The sequence below is a fragment of the Pogona vitticeps genome, chromosome 2 (assembly GCF_051106095.1).
Source record: "Pogona vitticeps strain Pit_001003342236 chromosome 2, PviZW2.1, whole genome shotgun sequence".
Taxonomy (NCBI): Eukaryota; Metazoa; Chordata; class Lepidosauria; order Squamata; family Agamidae; genus Pogona; species Pogona vitticeps.
Genome location: NC_135784.1, coordinates 224,795,288 through 224,812,088, shown reverse-complemented (window position 1 = coordinate 224,812,088; position 16,801 = coordinate 224,795,288). Strand labels below are relative to the sequence as shown.

The following is a 16,801-nucleotide window of genomic DNA, read 5'->3' as shown; positions in this document are numbered from 1 at the left end:
GTGAGCACAAGGGGGTATCCTCTTGACTACTGTCATTGATGTTATCAGCATTCAGGTTGCCCTTTGCTATATAAAGCACAGTGTCCTTCTTCCTGCTGGCAGCGCTGGCAGGATATTATGCAGCAATATCAGGCTATTTGCTGGCATTTTGAATCAAGGATACAAAATCACAATATTTCACATTCCTAAACCAGGGGTTTGTATGAAGAATTGAATCATTACAATATTTAGTAGCATCTCAGGACCAAATAACGGAGCTTCATTTCTACCTCTAAGTAAACTTTTGCACTCACCTCTACTGAAACCTATACTATGAACAGGTTCAACCATAAATTGGTTTCTCTATTGCCTCCTGTTTTGGGTTATCTAAAACAAGTCTTTAATGAATGTTTCATATGACTTTCTTGTGAATATGCAGCCATGGGAGTCCAGCCTTCAGTGATTCACACTAAGATCCATGATTCGGAAGAGGTGATATGGATTTAGATATATACAGTAGATATATACAGTAGATATGTGGATATATATAGTAGATACCCACATATCTACTGTATATATCTACTATATCTATATAGATAAGTACACAGCTTTAGGTGTTGGTGAAAATGTTGTGTAAGATGTGAATACATGTATAGCTAATACAGAGTTCAGCAGTCTTCTGATTCATTTTTCATTTATCACAATTTTAACAATCCATAACAAGCAAAAGAATTGAACAGAACTGCAGAAAATCGTAGACAGTAATGGGGGAGGGGAATTGAATAATGAGAGTTCCTACAATACAAAGGGCTTGAGGTTTGTTTGTTTTTTGTTTTGTTTTTGAGGGGGAATTGTTTTTAAAGTTTTGAAAATCAAAGTTATAATTGTGCAAAACATTCTTAGCCTAGGTATAAAATAAAATTAGAATTATGTATGGGTGTGACTGGAAATATTTTTCATATAGAATAAGAGGGGGAAAATGAAAACATTACAATTGGAAACTAAATGATGAACTTCATGATAACCCTTGGAGTGGAAAAAACATTACACTTCTATATACGGCTAACTCTCCTAGCAAAACCATTCGGACTTAATAGTGTTACATGTTTCAGATATGGTAGTAGTAACATTCAAATGTAAATTTCCTCTTCTTTGTACTATGCTGTAAACATGCTAGGCCCTGTATGCTGCTGCTGATGGTAGCTCTTACAGAACTCAGTGGCTCTTACTTTTGAGTTGACACATGTATGACTGTGATGTTAAAAGGTTCATCTTTGTGGGGAGTGACTTCTACAGAAGAAACTTGGTACCCAGTATAGCAATACTAGGAAGTGCAAGCCAAGTTTGCATTTTATTTTATTTACAACTACATTATACGTCCTCCTGAGGTATGTTTAGGAGTTCACATTTCATGGAATCAGCCTATGCAACTATGCAAACAAAGCCAGCTTTCAGCTGCAGGCAAAATGCTGAATTGGTGCCTTTTCTTGAGGGAGAATTCTCTCACCCATCCTAGGCCTATGGCTTGTCAGGTTGAAAAGCAGCCTCCATCACCTTTCCATTCCCTCAGAAAGACTTGCCGAGTGAGATCTCCGCTTCCTGCCTTTTTATCATGCGCGTAAATGAGCCTTATCCAGTAGCATTCAGCCATACACCTTCTCTACGTTAACCTATCACTTTGCTGCAGTAAACAAGGAGCCTCCAACAATGCTGGGGCTCAAGGCCCCAAAAAGGCACAAGATCCATAAATCTTTCTTCTCAATTCCAGATGCCCAGAGTGGATTTGATTTAAATCACGATTTAAATTTTAAAAACGGGATTTTTTTAGAATTTAAATATTTAAATCATCTTTAATTTAAATCTTGGATTGAATCATTATTTAAATCAACTTGTTTTTAAAACATCATTGATTCTACATTTTATGGGTGGTACAGAAGTTTTAGTGATCAGCCTATGTTGGCAGATCTCACAAATGCAGCTGATTCTTTGATGTTGTGGCCAAGTATTCAAGATGCATAAGTAAGCTTGCCATCGTACTGTGCTGGAAATCATGACAAATGAATGTAATTATATTCTATTCTGCTGCCTTGAGAACCTGTTTTAGAGCTGAGCTGTTGTGAGACCAGCATAAATTAAACACAGCATATTTTAAGGTACATGTCATTATGTTACATATACATTAGATTTGAATATTATTATTATTTGCTTTAAAGGATCTATTGGCCTGGTGGATCCTAGATTATTCCAGGGATAATGGTGTTTTTCGAAGTGTTTGCAGATATAAAAGTATTATTACATTATGTTATATTAGCTGAAATCCTGTTGCTTAGTACAGTAAATTGCATTAGGCCTGCTGAATCAGTGGAGATTTGATGAGTCAGCTCCTTTGGAAGTTCCAGTAATTTAAATGGGACTACTCTAGCTTAGTAAAGCAATCTGTTCGTAGGCTACTAGAAGTGAATACATCAGTAGGCCAAGAACTTCTGTGTTTGCACTCAAAATTCCTATATGCTTGAAATTGCCAAGGTGCAGTGAGGGTGTAAAACTGTCTGCCACCGAGTAACATTTGCACTGAACATGATCAGAGTTATTTTCTGCACTAGGAGTATGCAGTAAGCAAAGTGATTGCATGGGCAACACCACAGAACCATGACAAATACAATAGTACTACATTATTAGTAGTAGTACTATAGTGGTCTCTCCCTCAATTTCCAAAGAACTCAGCTTTCATTAAAAGGGGGGCTTCTTGTATGTATCATTGTGAAGCCAGGCATTAATAAAGGGCCAGGGGATCTCTTGCCTTCCAGGTATTATTAGATTGCAAATTTCTGCACCCATACTATTTACCGAGCTGCCCATGGCTGCTGGGAGTTGGGATCCACTTGATCTTGCAGGGAATAGATTTCATCCTTCTGTTGTTAGGTATGGGGTAAATGCTTGGCAAATGTTCAGAAACCCAGAGTGGTATATCTAGAGAACAGAATGTGTGTGTGTGTGTGTGTGTGTGTGCGCGCGCGCGCGCGTGCGTGCATGCGTGCATGCGTGCGGGGGGGTTGTGTTAGTGTGTGCAGGCGGATGTCCGGGCGGGGTGTGTGCAGGCGGGCGGCTGCACACACACATGTTCCTTCAGCCCTCAAAAATATACGACGTGGCCCTCACCTTCAAAAGTTTCGAGACCACTGGTTTTAGAACAAGGTGAAACAAGAAGAATTTCAGTTTTTCGAATTTCAGTGAGACTGGCTTCTAAGGAGAAGGATTATTGCAATGCCAGTTGCCTCAGTAGCTCAATGACCAGTGTTGTCATTATTGCTGCTTGATTTAATGTTTGAGGAAACCACTTGCCTTGTACAACAGCCACCATTAACACGTGGGAGAAAAGGTACTAAGGTTATAGTGACAGCCCTTAAGGTTGGGGTGTTTCTTCATTATTAATATTATGATGTTTATTATTACAGTATGACCTGTGTATCCATGGAGAATTGGTTCCATACACCCCCGATGCTGAAAAATGTGAATTACAGCAAACATTTCCCAACCCAAACCAGATACACTCCCTGCCCCCCCCCAGTCCTCCAATATACGCAAACCTGACAGTTACCTGAAGCGAGGGCAGAGCATGGAGGCTGCTGCTACTGCTTTGGTGCTGAGCCAAATGCTGAGCTGTTTACTGGCATGCTCAGGCCTCAGTACAAGGCAGGCTGGCTGGAGACACCTCCTGTCTTGCTTCCCACCTAGATCACTTTTTTTAAAAAAAACCTCCAGGTAAACCAGCAGGCAGGAGGAGCCTTCACTGCCACTTCCGGGAGAAAGCTTGTAGAAGGAGAGGCCTTAAGCAGCCAAAGACCATGCTATGTATTTTTCATAGCACAGTCTCTCTGCCTCGCTCTTGTGACCAGTCCTGGTAAAACATGTAGTTTTTTTCTGCATTTTTTATTTTAAGTATTTTTAATATTTAATTTAATATTTGCAGACTGCATATAAGTGAATCAGCAGATACTGATCCCATAGATAAGGTAGTCCTACTGTATTTCACTTTTTGTCATATTGTTGTTTAAGCAACATGGGCAAAGGAAACTCCAGGTGGTGCAGAATGCGGCGGCCAGACTCCTCACGGGAGTGAGAAAACACCAACGTATCTCTCCTACTCTGGCCATGCTGCACTGGCTGCCCATCCGTTTCCGCATCGACTTCAAAGTGTTAATGCTTCCATATAAAGCCCTAAACGGTTTAGGACCTCGATACTTGGCGGAACGCCTGCTCCCACCTAGATCTGTCCGGATCACCTGCTCAAGCCAGGAGGTGAGGCTGAGGAGCCTAATGCCAAGGGAGGCCCGGAATGAACGAACACGAAATAGGGCCTTCTCGGCAGTGGCTCCTCGCCTCTGGAATAACCTTCCTCCGGCGATTCGGGTGGCCCCTACGCTGGGTACTTTTAAGAGCCAAGTAAAAACATGGTTGTATGTCCAGGCCTTCCCTCCTGTCAATACCTAATTTTCTTCTTTATTTATTATTTCCTATATTCTTATATATGTCTGTCTATTTGTAATATTATTATTATTATTTATTGTATATGTTCCTTTTTATTGGAAGCCGCTCAGAGTAGTCTATTAGATCAGATGGACGGGATACAAATCAAATCAAATCAAATCAAATCAATCAATCAATCAATCAATCAATCAATCAATCAATCAGTCAGTCAGTCAATAAATAAATAAATAAATAAATAAATAAATAAATAGAGATTGAATGGTATTTCTAACATAATTATATGATGGGAGTATACACTAATTAGAGTTACAGTTGGGAATATTGCTGAGTCTGTTTCAGGATCCATGACCTGATTTGCATTTGTTATGCTGAACTGGTAATAACTTAAAATGTAACAATTAATAAATGACGATGATGTGTCATGAAGTCAGTCCTGACTTATGGTGAATTTCCCAAGGTTTTCCAGATATAAAGTACTCAGAAGTGATTTGGGAGGCACCCGGGGCCACACAGCTTTCCCAAGGCTTGCACAAGTGACAGGGCATATAATCCCATCTGCCACCCATGATCTTGACTGGCCTCTCTCTCATTAAAGTGCAGTGGAGATTCAGGCTCCCAGCTTATGGCTCCAAACCTAGGTGCTCCAGTCCGCTGAGCCACAACAATAACTGCATGCCATCAGGCTGATTCTGACTTATAGCAGCTCTTCTTAGGTTTTTCTAAAGTCCTCAGGTGGTTTGCCATTCCGTTCTTCTTGGGACGATCTGAGCTATAGTGATCTAAAGAGTTAACAAAAACACAAAAAGATCAGAAATTATATTAGTGATATTACAGAAAGATGCTTTTCTGAATTCTAAGTATTAGGTGCAGATTTTGGGTGCCCATATGAAAAGGAAACATGTGGGCAAGGACAGTGGGACTGATTTTGAAAAGAAATCCTTTTCTTTTTTTATTTTCTTTTTATTTTATTTTATTTTTGGCCTTCGGTAAGGTAATTTTCAAAATGTGGAGAAAGTTTTCTACATTCTCTCCCGTAATTCCTAGCCAAGATTTCCATCCTTCTTATCTGATGAGATATCAATGTCTTGAAGAAAACTGGAAGAAGAAAGATTGTAGAGGTACAGTGGTGCCTCGAATAGCGATGTTAATGCATTCCGCAAAAAACATCGCTATCGGATTTCATCGCTATTTGAAATGCAGTTTCCCATTGAAAGCTGGCTAATCCGTTCCAATTGGAACGAATTGCCGTCGCTAATGGAAAATCTCCATAGGAAACATCGCTATTCAAAATGCGGTTCCCCCATTGAAATGCATTGAAACCTATTCAATGCATCTCAGTGGGGGAGTTTTTTTATCTAGAGGAGGGAAACCGAGAAGGGGGGGAGTTGGCGGTGCCGGGGAAGCCGCAATAGCTGTTTCTTGGAAGGGGGTCATGGCGGATCGCTCCCAAAAAGCAGGATCCGGCCCGAAGAGGCAGCCTTCCCCCGCCCAGCCAAGGCACCTCCCAGCCTCCTCCTTCCCGCTCTCCTGCGGGCTGAGCTCGCCGCTTTCCGCCCGGGCTGGGTGCCTGCCCGCCTGCCCCTCCCCGCGGGCTGCCCTGCCAGCAACTTCCCCAGGAGTTCCAGGAGTTCCACTGGGTCGCCTCCGGGGGAATCCCAAGCAGGCGCCGGGCGGCATCTGCACCCCCTCCACGTAACCCGCACCGCACACCCCGTGCAGGAAAGAAGCCTCTGCGGATGCACCTACCGGGGCGGTGCGGAGCAGCGAGAAGGGCTCCAGTGCAGGTGCTTGCTCGCAGCGATGCGGCTCAGCTTGGCAACCCAGCACCATCCCGCCTGCGTGATTCAGCCCGCGTCCAGCGGGAGGACGAGGTGAGTGGGAAGGGCTCGCCTGTGGCTTGGCCACGGGGCTAGCCAGCCTGCCCGCCCGCCCGCCTACTCACCTGCCAGCAAACATGGGGCTGTTTAAACCATCGCTAATGAAAAATCGCCCATAGGAAACATCGCTGTTCAAAGAGAAAAAAAGCCCCGAAAAACTAATCGCTATTCGGTGTCATCGTTAATAGAAGTGCTCACTATTCGAGGCACCACTGTATCTTCAGCAGCATCTGTTCTCCCGATTCCCAGCTATGTGCCAAACCCTGGGAGTCATTATGTTGTGGAGGCTGGTTGGATCTGGACTGTAAATGTAGTATTACAAGAAAGGGAAGAACTTGCACAGAGAGAGAGAGAGAGTAGGAAGACTGAGAAGAGCTGTAAAGTGAAATGAGGGTCCAACAGGAATAAGATTTGCAAGAGAAGAGGTCAGTGATGGGCTGTGGAAAATGAGGGAGGGAACCATTGGTTCAGTCATTAACTGTGAGAGGAAATATCAATGGAGGAAGGAGTGGAGATGTGGGAATTGTGAAGGAACAGAAAGGATGCATCAATCTTATTTTTGGCCAGTGGACAGAAACCACTGATCTAGACCATCAAAGCAGTATTCTTAAAAAGAATGTGATGTGTAATTCAGGGTATTTTGGCAGGTTTGAAGTTTTGAAGGAATCTATGGAAAGAATTCTATGAAAAAAAGCAGAGAGGGCTTGCCAAAACAAGATAAAGAATTCGCTTCCTTGGAATTCTTTCCTCCTCCACCACCACCTTCTTGTGAACAAGTCATGCAAATGTTATATTCCCATATAGTAATGGTATTAAAGGTGTTATAAAAGCAGGCTATACATTTTTTTCAAAAACAAATTCTTAGATGACCAAAACCGTTTTGTCTAGTGCCATATCTACAGTGTTTACCAGTTCAGACTTAATCACTAAAATTGTTATATGTGATACATGTGTGTCAAGGTCAGATATATGACACTCGAACAAAGTCTTCAGGGCACAATAAGACTTACAGCACTCCTTAGTAGTTTGAGTCTGTGGGGGCCCATCACAGCTGACATTTTCCCGTATAGGGTTAATCACAGTGTGAGATCTGATAACAATCACATTAAAATTCATCTGGGTGCACATCCAGTGTAGATTTTTTACTTACGGAGAGACTGGAAGACACACACACACCTTGTTAGCTTTGGTAAAATTATTTAAAGATGCAAAAAAGATGCACGTTTTGGTAAAATTATTTAAAGGAATTAGTAGATACCACTGTAGTTTTGCATGTGGCATCTTCTAATTTCTAGAAAATTGTGCCTAGATTCAAATTTACTAAAATAGCATCATATGCACACATACGTACATACCTGGTGTGCTCTTTGCTGAAGAGCTAGTGAACATAGGCATCCTTCAGTCTCGAAAGACTATGGTAACGTGTTATGTATGGAGGACTTGGAACAGCGTTTAGTGTAGCTCAGGAGGCCGATTCAAGAGTAACAGTCCCTTCCACACTGAAGACAAATCCAGTCTGTCCCCTGTCCAGCTCCCTGGTTTTGCTGCTTTTGTGACTTCCTCTTTGCCTCGGCCTGCCGGACAAGGGTCTCTTCAAATTGGGAGAGGCCATGATGCAACACCTGCCTCCAGGCTGAATGCTCAGATGTCAGGGTTTCCCATCTGTTGAGGTCCATTCCTAAGGCCTTCAGATCCCACTTGCAGATGTCCTTGTTTCGCAGCAGTGGTCTCCCTCTGAGGCAATTTCCCTGAACTAATTCTCCATACAGGAGATCCTTTGGAATCTGACCATCAGCCATTCTCACAAAATGCCCAAGCCAACGTAGACGTCGCTGTTTCAGTAATGTATGCATGCTAAAAATTCCAGCTCGTTCTAAGACTACTCTATTTGGAACTTTGTCCTGCTAGTGAACATAGTGGCCTAGAATTGTTGGTATTGGGAAGATCCTTTCAGAATGAACTTTGAATTTATTGTTTTATTACTGCAGACAAATTTCCCAGTTTGTCCAGAAAACATATTTCTACACATTCTGTATCAGTAACAAGCAGATTTTTTTTATTTCTGTCTACATACTGTATAAACCATAATTTTTGGTATATGTACGTGTTATGTGCTGTTAAGTTGATTGCAGCTTATGGAGGCCCTAGTAAGGTTTCCAAGTATGTGAAATATTTCAGGAGTGGTTTTACCAGTGCCACCTTCCAATGAGCTTCCATGGCTGAGTGGAGGTTCAATGCTGTATCAGCCGTATTACCTTAGCTCTCATATATACTTTAATATTACATAGGGAGGAAAATCAAAGAAATTCTTTATCTAGTTTATCAGTAGCAGTCATTGACAGAATCATTCTCCATATGTGAAACTTCAGTAATCTTTGTGAATCTATTCCTGACTTTTCCTGGACAGCTTTGCCCATACAAGGGAAGGAGGAACCATCAGAAATAAGACAGAAGAAAAACAGGAGGCAGGGCTGAAAGATGTGTAACAAGAAAAGAAAGGGGGGAAAGATCAGGAAATAAATCTCAATAAAACTGATATGAGCGAGGTATGGACTGGGATAAATAACATAAATGTACTGAAAATTAAAGGTAACATTTAATTTAGCATTCCACACAGATATATTTACATCAAAGAAAATAGCATGTTAAATATACACAATAAAACAGGAGATGTATCATAAAGCTAAGTAGTCACATTGAAAATACCAATTAAAAGTAGCAGGCATGTTTCGACTTTTGTCTTCCTCAGTGATTCTCAGTTCTGGCAACCCACTGTTTATTGTGTTGGGGGTTTAATAACTTAGTTGTTTTGCCTTTAAAAGAAATACTGTTGAAGAACACAAAGCATGCAATATGTCTGGTATTTTCAATATGGCTATGTAGGTTGATGTAACAGAAATGACCTACAATTCAGTATTCTCCCTTTGCCCACATCTTTTCTGATTTATTAGCTTCAGCTGTGTCTCCCTCAGTAGGGTTGAAAACACAAAAATTTGAAGTCAGTCATAATGGCAGCGAAAAAGCAGAGTAAAGGTGCAAGGGGATGAACCACATTGACTGAAATTCAGTAGTGAAATGTGCAGGCTGAAAGGCTGATGGTGAATTTGGGTTTTCTCAGATTTACAAATTGCTGATCTACCCTGCCTCTGAAGGTGCCACGGCTCCCAGGGATCCCTCTTGTCTTGGGGAAAGCCATTGGGGCCTGTGGAATTGGAGAGAAGTGATGGAGGAAGGAGATGGTTTAGAAGAAGAAGCACTGGTGTAGAGGAGGAAAGAGCCAAAGAGGGAAAACCTAACCTAGGCTGTGTCGGGCCCTATGAAAGGAGGAGGAGAGGCAACGAAGCGGAGAAAGACCAAAGATTAGATTCGAGCTATTCAGAAATCAGCCCCACTGCATTCAGCCAGACTTGCTGAGCAACTGTACGTATATGTAAGATTCAGAGTTTGGGATTGTACACACTCCTCTGTCAAACTGGCTGTTCTGATGAGCTTGCAACCTAAATAAATAAATAAGTCTAGAAATGGGAAGGCAGATTTGGAGCTGATGCTTCCTAGCCTACTCAGCTGTCACAGATCTTCGTGGGCTGTCATTTCATACACATCCCCACGTTTGGCGGGGATTTTGCTAACGGTTTGTACATTGTTCTGGTGGTTACCCTGATAACCTTACTAGTGTGTTTAGCTTTTGTTGAATAAGAACCAAGAGGACTGGTAATGTGTGTAATGTTTACTCTCAGCATTGGCCTAATTTTGCTTTTGTTTAGGCTAACAATAATGTAACAAACAACCTCCCAGAGAAACAGAGCTAATTAGGCAGGCCCTGTACAATTCTGAAAATCCAGCTCTGCATCATCCCTGACATGCCATAAATTCTGGATATGTTCTCACAGCATTGAGTCACTGTTGCCCTCATTTTGCCATGTGTATCTTGAAGCAATTACTTGCTAGGTTTCTCTCCAGAAGGCAGTGTTCTACTAGATAGATCTAAAGGTGAATTGCTACAGCCCAGTAACGAGCAATTGTTACTGTTGTTACATGCCATCAAATTGCCTCCAACTTAGGAGGATGCTGTGAATGAACCATCTCCAGAATGTCCTGTCCTCAAAGGTTCCTGCTCAGGTTCTTGTAAACTCAAGGGTGTGGCTCCTTTCCCAGGCTTATTATCCTTCCCAGATAGTGTTGGCTTCTCATGATGTGCCCAAAGTAGGACAGCCTGAGTTCCATCCTTTTTGCCTCCAGAAATAAATAGTTCAAGGTTGATTTGCTCTGTGACCCATTTGTTTGTCTTTTTGACATTCCAGAGTATCCACAAAGCCCTTCTCCAGCACCATATTTCAAAAGTATCAATTTTCTTCCTGTCAGAGGTTTTTTTACTGTCCAGATTTCGCAATGTACACACAACAATAGCCAGTCAATATTGCACTTCAGAGACAACTGTGTTAACCCTTGTCAAGTTGGCTAAAGCAGCACTTTATTATTGCACGTGCATGTTTGTGCATGGATGGATGGATAGATAGATACAGTTGCCTTCCTCAGTTACTGTGTTTCCCCGAAAAAAAGACAGGGTCTTATGTTAATTTTTGCTCCAAAAAAATATTAGGGCTTATTTTCAGGGGATGTTTTATTTTACAATTGTGTCATCTTCTGGTTGCTGCACAATGGTGAAGGGTGGGGTTTCACTTAACTAGGGCTTATTTTGGGAGTAGGGCTTATATTACGAAATTGTTCTAGGGTTTATTTTCAGGTTAGGTCTTATTTTTGGGGAAACAGGGTATTTAGGAGTCATAAGAAGAGTACTTCTTAATCGTTTTTAAAACATGCCTCTGTGCTCAGACGCTCTTGTATATATTGATCGTTTGTAATTGTGTTTGTGGAACAAATTAATACTGTCAGGGTTTTTTGAAGCAGTAAGGGGGTTCAATAAACAAGAAGAATAGGCAGAAAGAAACATAGATGGGGAATTAGATTTGAATGTCGTTGTCTGATTGTTGTTCCTCTGCCTGCAGGTTGAGCTCCGAGCCACTGATATCAAGCTAATGCGACAGCTACTCATCATCAATGAAAGCATTGAATCCATCAAATGGATAATTGAAGAAAAGGGTGGCATCACCAGCCGGGGCAGCAGTTTGAGCGGTAGCCTCTGCAGTTTGCTGGAGAGCCAGGAGACTTCTCTGCGAGGCAGCTGCAATAGTTTGCAAGACTATAGCGATGGACTGGATGGAATATCTGTGGGGAGTTACCTGGACACTTTGGCAGACGATGTCCCAGGCCACCGTACACCTTCAGACGTGGACCAGTTTAGTGACTCTTCTCTGATAGATGACCCCCAGGCTTTACATAAGCACCCCAAGATTGAGTCTGACGAATACTACTGCTTTAGTTAATAAAATTGAACTCTAGCAGGGACACATGTGCTCTTGTATTTATGATTCTTCAATGCTGCTATTTGTTTTGAGTACTTTAAAAGCACCTTTATGAAAGACAACCAGTTTTAAATCTGCTTTATTTCTCTCTCTCGCTCTTTTTCTTCCTGTTGTTACTCCTAAATCTTTCTTCCTCTTCTGGATGGTTTTCTTTCTTTTTGTCGTTTTAATTTATTGCTATAGTTGCTTTCTTCCTTTTTATACTACTGCTCTGAATGACTTTTTTTACAAAAATAAAAGGCAAGGAAAATTAACTTTTATCTTTAACATGAAGTGTGGGAATGAACTTTCATTGAATTCAATAAAACACTTGCCATTATCTGTGGATCTCAGTTAAATATTCTTGACAGGCAGGAAAATGAGGATATTTACCACAGTGTTCAATGGAAAAAAAGTTTCCCAGAATGGCTTATTAATAATAAGTAAACAATTACTGCCTGTAGGCTTGCAGCTTCACCCCGTAATGCACAAGGAAGAGAAATTGAGAGGAGAAAGAATTATAATTAATAGTATAAACAATTTTATAACTAATCTGGGAATTGTCAAATTAAAAAAATCCTAAGTGCTATCTTAGAAGGGAAGGCCACGAAACCATCCACATGAAGCTAATGCAGTCATTCAGAAAAATGTGTTACAACTCAAATGACTTCAGAATGAAGGTCACTCATCAGATGGGATTAAAAACTTTTACATAACAAATAAGCAAAATTGTATTGTGCTCAAAGACTAGGACACAAACATACAGTACCCATCCAAGCTATACAACACATGATACTGTTCATAATGACCTTATTAATAAAATATAAAGATAATCACGTGTCGACAGAAAACCAGTATATCCATGAACAAGCTAAATTTTCCTGGAGTTTTTAATATTTAAACTGGAGTATGTTAACCTTATACTCAAGTGTGCAGAGACAGTTTATGACTTAGAGGAATATTGAAGAATTCACATTTCCTGTTGGCTTTCTGAGCTGGGTCAGATAACTAGCTCAGGGCCAGCAAATGAATCTGTAAAAGGCAAGCAGCAGAAGCACAAGGCAATGGCAGTGAATACAAAACAGCAAACAGATCTCTCTGTTGGTATTCTGAAAGCAGGTTAAACAACATGCTTTAAGCTAAAATCTTAAAATCTTTGGAATGTGTACAGCTTACAATTGTGAGTTAATTTGTTTTTCTTCTAAGAAATGTAGCCTTACCTCTGCTAAAACCAGACATTCAGGTCATCCTAACTTGAAAGGCCTTTTGCTAAATTTACTATAGAGAATTTACTATTTCTTCAACAAACGGTTCAGTTCTGTAAGCCAGCTCCTTGGTCTTCAATAAACGTGTCCATCTCAGAGATGTTATAAATTTTTAGCCTTAAACTTAAATTATTTCACCATAGTGTGTTGGGTTCTCTGCTGGCATTATTCATATGAAGGAGCAATGTGAGTACAAAGGGACTTTGAGACAATGGCATTAGCCCCTGCTCCCACCACGTGGCTCACTTATTTCTACTTCCACTGGGTGGCTATTAATCATTGCCCCAAAAGAGGGGGAAAAACCACATCACCAAAAACAAGGCACATGAAAGCTGCATATGCTGCTTTCTATATAGTGCTGCAATTTTTTTAATGATTTACAACTATTTCAGTAAAAATTATATTCTCTCACCGTTGCGGGAAAACAGACCAGCTGAGGGTGCGACTACACTGTTGAATTAAATCAATAACTGATACAGGCTTTTAAAAATCAATTTAACAGAGTGTACGTCTTCATGGAACAAGTTTTAGTCTAGTTATAAGGTGTGTGATCTATTGGCAGTTCAGCACTCTGGGTCCCAGTTTTTCCTCTGTACTGGGAACTTAATTCTTCATCTCAACTGTACCTTGTGTCTTTCCTGAGGAGGAGCTTGCCTGCCTTGAGATAGCTAACACAGTTTTTATTCAACAAAGCCAGCATCAGGAGCCTACAGCACAACTCACAACTCTTAACAGCTGGTTCCTCTGTCCTTTAAGAATCATCATGTCTGGTCTAGATAGCATTTTAAAAATATTTTAATATTTAATTTTTAAAATATAATTTTGAAGTGGCATAGTGCAAGGTTGATGCAGCCCTAAGATGGAAACTTACCTAAAAAACACATCATTTAAGTTCTTTAGCCCAAAACCTTTTGATGTTCATGGAGGGATCGTGCAAGTTTCTATTACTGATTGACAAGGTTATCACAAGGTTTGTGATTGACAAGAAGATAAACTTACCATAGGAGTGGTTCCGTGTATTATTTTTTAGCATATTGTATTTTTTATCCTAGCTTTTGAGCCTGAGGCAGGGAGTAGGTCATTTTCATTCCATGCTATCTCATAGAAACCTTTTGTAGTAAGAACATACAGAAATGTCTTATTTTTTATATTAAGTTGTAAGACTGATCCATCTAGCTCTGCGTTGCCTGCATTTACCAGAAATAGCTCCGTAGAGTTTTAAGGTAAAGGTAAAGGTTCCCCTTGACAATTTTTGTCCAGTCGTGTTCAACTGTAGGGGGTGGTGCTCATCCCCGTTTCCAAGCCATAGAGCCAGCATTTTGTCCGAAGACAACCTTCCATGGTCACATGGCCAGTGCGACTTAGACACGGAACGCTGTTACCTTCCCACCGAGGTGGTCCCTATTAATCTATTCGCATTTAGATGCTTTCGAACTGCTAGGTTGGCAGGAGCTGGGACAAGCGATGGGCACTCACTCCGTCGCGTGGATTCGATCTTACCACTGCTTGGTCTTCTGACCCTGCAGCACAGGCTTCTGTGGTTTAGCCCGCAGCGCCACCACGTCCCTTCCGTAGAGTTTTAGGCAAAAGTATTTCCCATGTCCAGCCACTTCTGGAAGGGCCAGGGCCTGAGACAACAGTTTTTGCATTTAAAACAGAGCTTAGAAAAGTTACTTTTTTAGACTACAACTCCCAGAATTGCCAGCCAGCATGGCCTGTGCGTCATAGGTAAAAAAATGTAACCTGACTTTAATCCTTTTACATTCAAAGAAAGTGAATAGTTCACCTCTGATGGCTGATTAGGATTTGAACAGGGGCCTTCCTCCAAGGACAGTTATTCTACCATTCAAGATTGTTATTTTCCTTTTGTTTTTTCATGCTGATCTCCAGGTAATAAATCTTAGATTCACCAGTCAAGAGAGGCTGTTGTAAATGGTCAATATAGGGGAAATGACACTGGTCTATTATACAGAGTTTTGCAGTATGAAAACAAACCTTATCCGAATCCTTATCAAGGCAAAAATAGTGTAATATCAATTGAACGAACAGATGAGGATAACCTTTCTTCCGGACATTTGTTGAACGTGTGCTGGCCTTTATATTTTCAGCAGGGAAGCATTCATTTTTCCCTTATTCCAGTAGATTAATAGATTTAGATATAATTTAATGAGGTCTGCATAATATGTATGTATTTATTTATTTAATATCCATTGCATTGTATCTTAAGACTTTTACAAACCATAGATTATGGCTCTTCTTTCATTACCAGCTTCCCCTTGAATCCAGGGGTGACACATGGACTAAGTTTAGGGAAGGCTTCCAGCTTCCAAATTTTTTTCTCAACCAGGGCTCTCCTAAGCAGAATGAGCAGCAGGGTCCCAGATGTAGTAAAGGCTATCTTACCGCATTTTGAAGTAACGGAGATTATTATCTGAACAGGTTGTGAGATGAAATAAGATGGTTGATTCTGGGCTGTATCTGTACCATTAATCATTAATCATCAACCACTGCCTCCAGCTTCACATTTCCCCCCCCCATGACATTTCATGCATCATCTGAGGTAAGTGGACATTAAGTTAAGTCAGAGTCTTATAAGCCCCCCTTTTTTCTTTTGCAATTGAAGTAATAATGAATGATTTGGAAAATCACTAAGTAACCAATCAACCAATTTAAAAGTACAAAAGTACTGCAGGATCTTAAAGACTAACAGATTTTTTAAAGGTATGAACATCCTTAGATTACAATTGAGTTCTTTAGAAATACAAAGTGAAACATTTAGCCACAGGCTGAAATACATATACATATACATATATATATATATATACATATATATATATTGTGGTAGTGGAGATCCCAGGAGACAGCAAACATCAAGAGTTTGTGTGGGTTACACAAACATCTTGGCCATACCTAGAGTCTAACAGGTACGCATGTGCTTGTTTTTTTGTTTGTTTGGGGGTTTTTTTGGGGGGGGGTTGTTTTGTTTTTTGTGGTTTTTTGGAAGTACAAAGGTTTGAAGCACAATGTACTACCAATGGCTTGGTGTTTTGTTTTTCCCCTGAATAAGCTATTGGCTAAATCCTGTAATGTTTTCATGCCGACATAACACAACTTGTACAAATCTCAGTGGTGAACTGCTGCAAACAAGGAGGGCAGTCCAGGCATTTTCTATTACGTGCTGAGTCTGAATGACTCCATAAACATCAGCGAATGCTTACACTGTCCTCTTTAATTGTGGCAATTCACTGCTGAGACGTTAACACCTATTTTGCTACAGTAGGAATTTGATAGGAATTTGATCTCTAATTCTGAAGTCTGAATACGTAACTTTTCTTTATAAGCAAGATCATAAAGGAAAAAAAATTATTGTGCTTTTAAGATTTATGTGCCTTCAGGTCACGTCCAAGAAGCTAGGATGTCTATAATAACCTGTTGTCAAGGAGGCATGTAAGACTGGCTACCCTTCCTTCTGGTTTGTGTTCTATCCACTACATATACTCTAAGCTCTCTATCCATCCATTTGAGAAGTGCTACACGAATCCACTGTTTCTTTAAAATGCACCGAACTGGTAGATTCCATATGTTCTTTTTCAAGATCTGGTATGCAATGGAGACCAAAGAGAAGCAGTTTTGCATTTATTATATTTTTAGAAAGCCATCCAACTTCTGGAAGTTCTCCAGTTCCACAAAAATAATTTTATTCAGGCACTGATCCACAAACTAATTACTAACCTTGCCTTTAAAATCAGGGACTGCTGAGAATTCGTCCAACCAAGCCAAAAAGGTACTG

At 40.6% G+C, this 16,801-nt stretch overlaps 1 protein-coding gene across 2 annotated transcripts in view; it reads left to right on the top strand.

Moving 5' to 3' along the window:
• Window positions 1–12,086, top strand: part of LURAP1L (leucine rich adaptor protein 1 like) — a 38,025-nt gene extending 25,939 nt beyond the window's left edge. For both annotated transcript variants that reach the window (XM_020782894.3, XM_078384983.1), the window contains exon 3: window positions 11,351–12,086. In XM_020782894.3, coding sequence (XP_020638553.3) covers window positions 11,351–11,728 — 378 coding nt within the window. In that variant the 3' untranslated portion in view covers window positions 11,729–12,086. The remainder of the gene's footprint in view (window positions 1–11,350) is intronic.
• The last annotated feature ends 4,715 nt before the right edge of the window (window positions 12,087–16,801 follow it).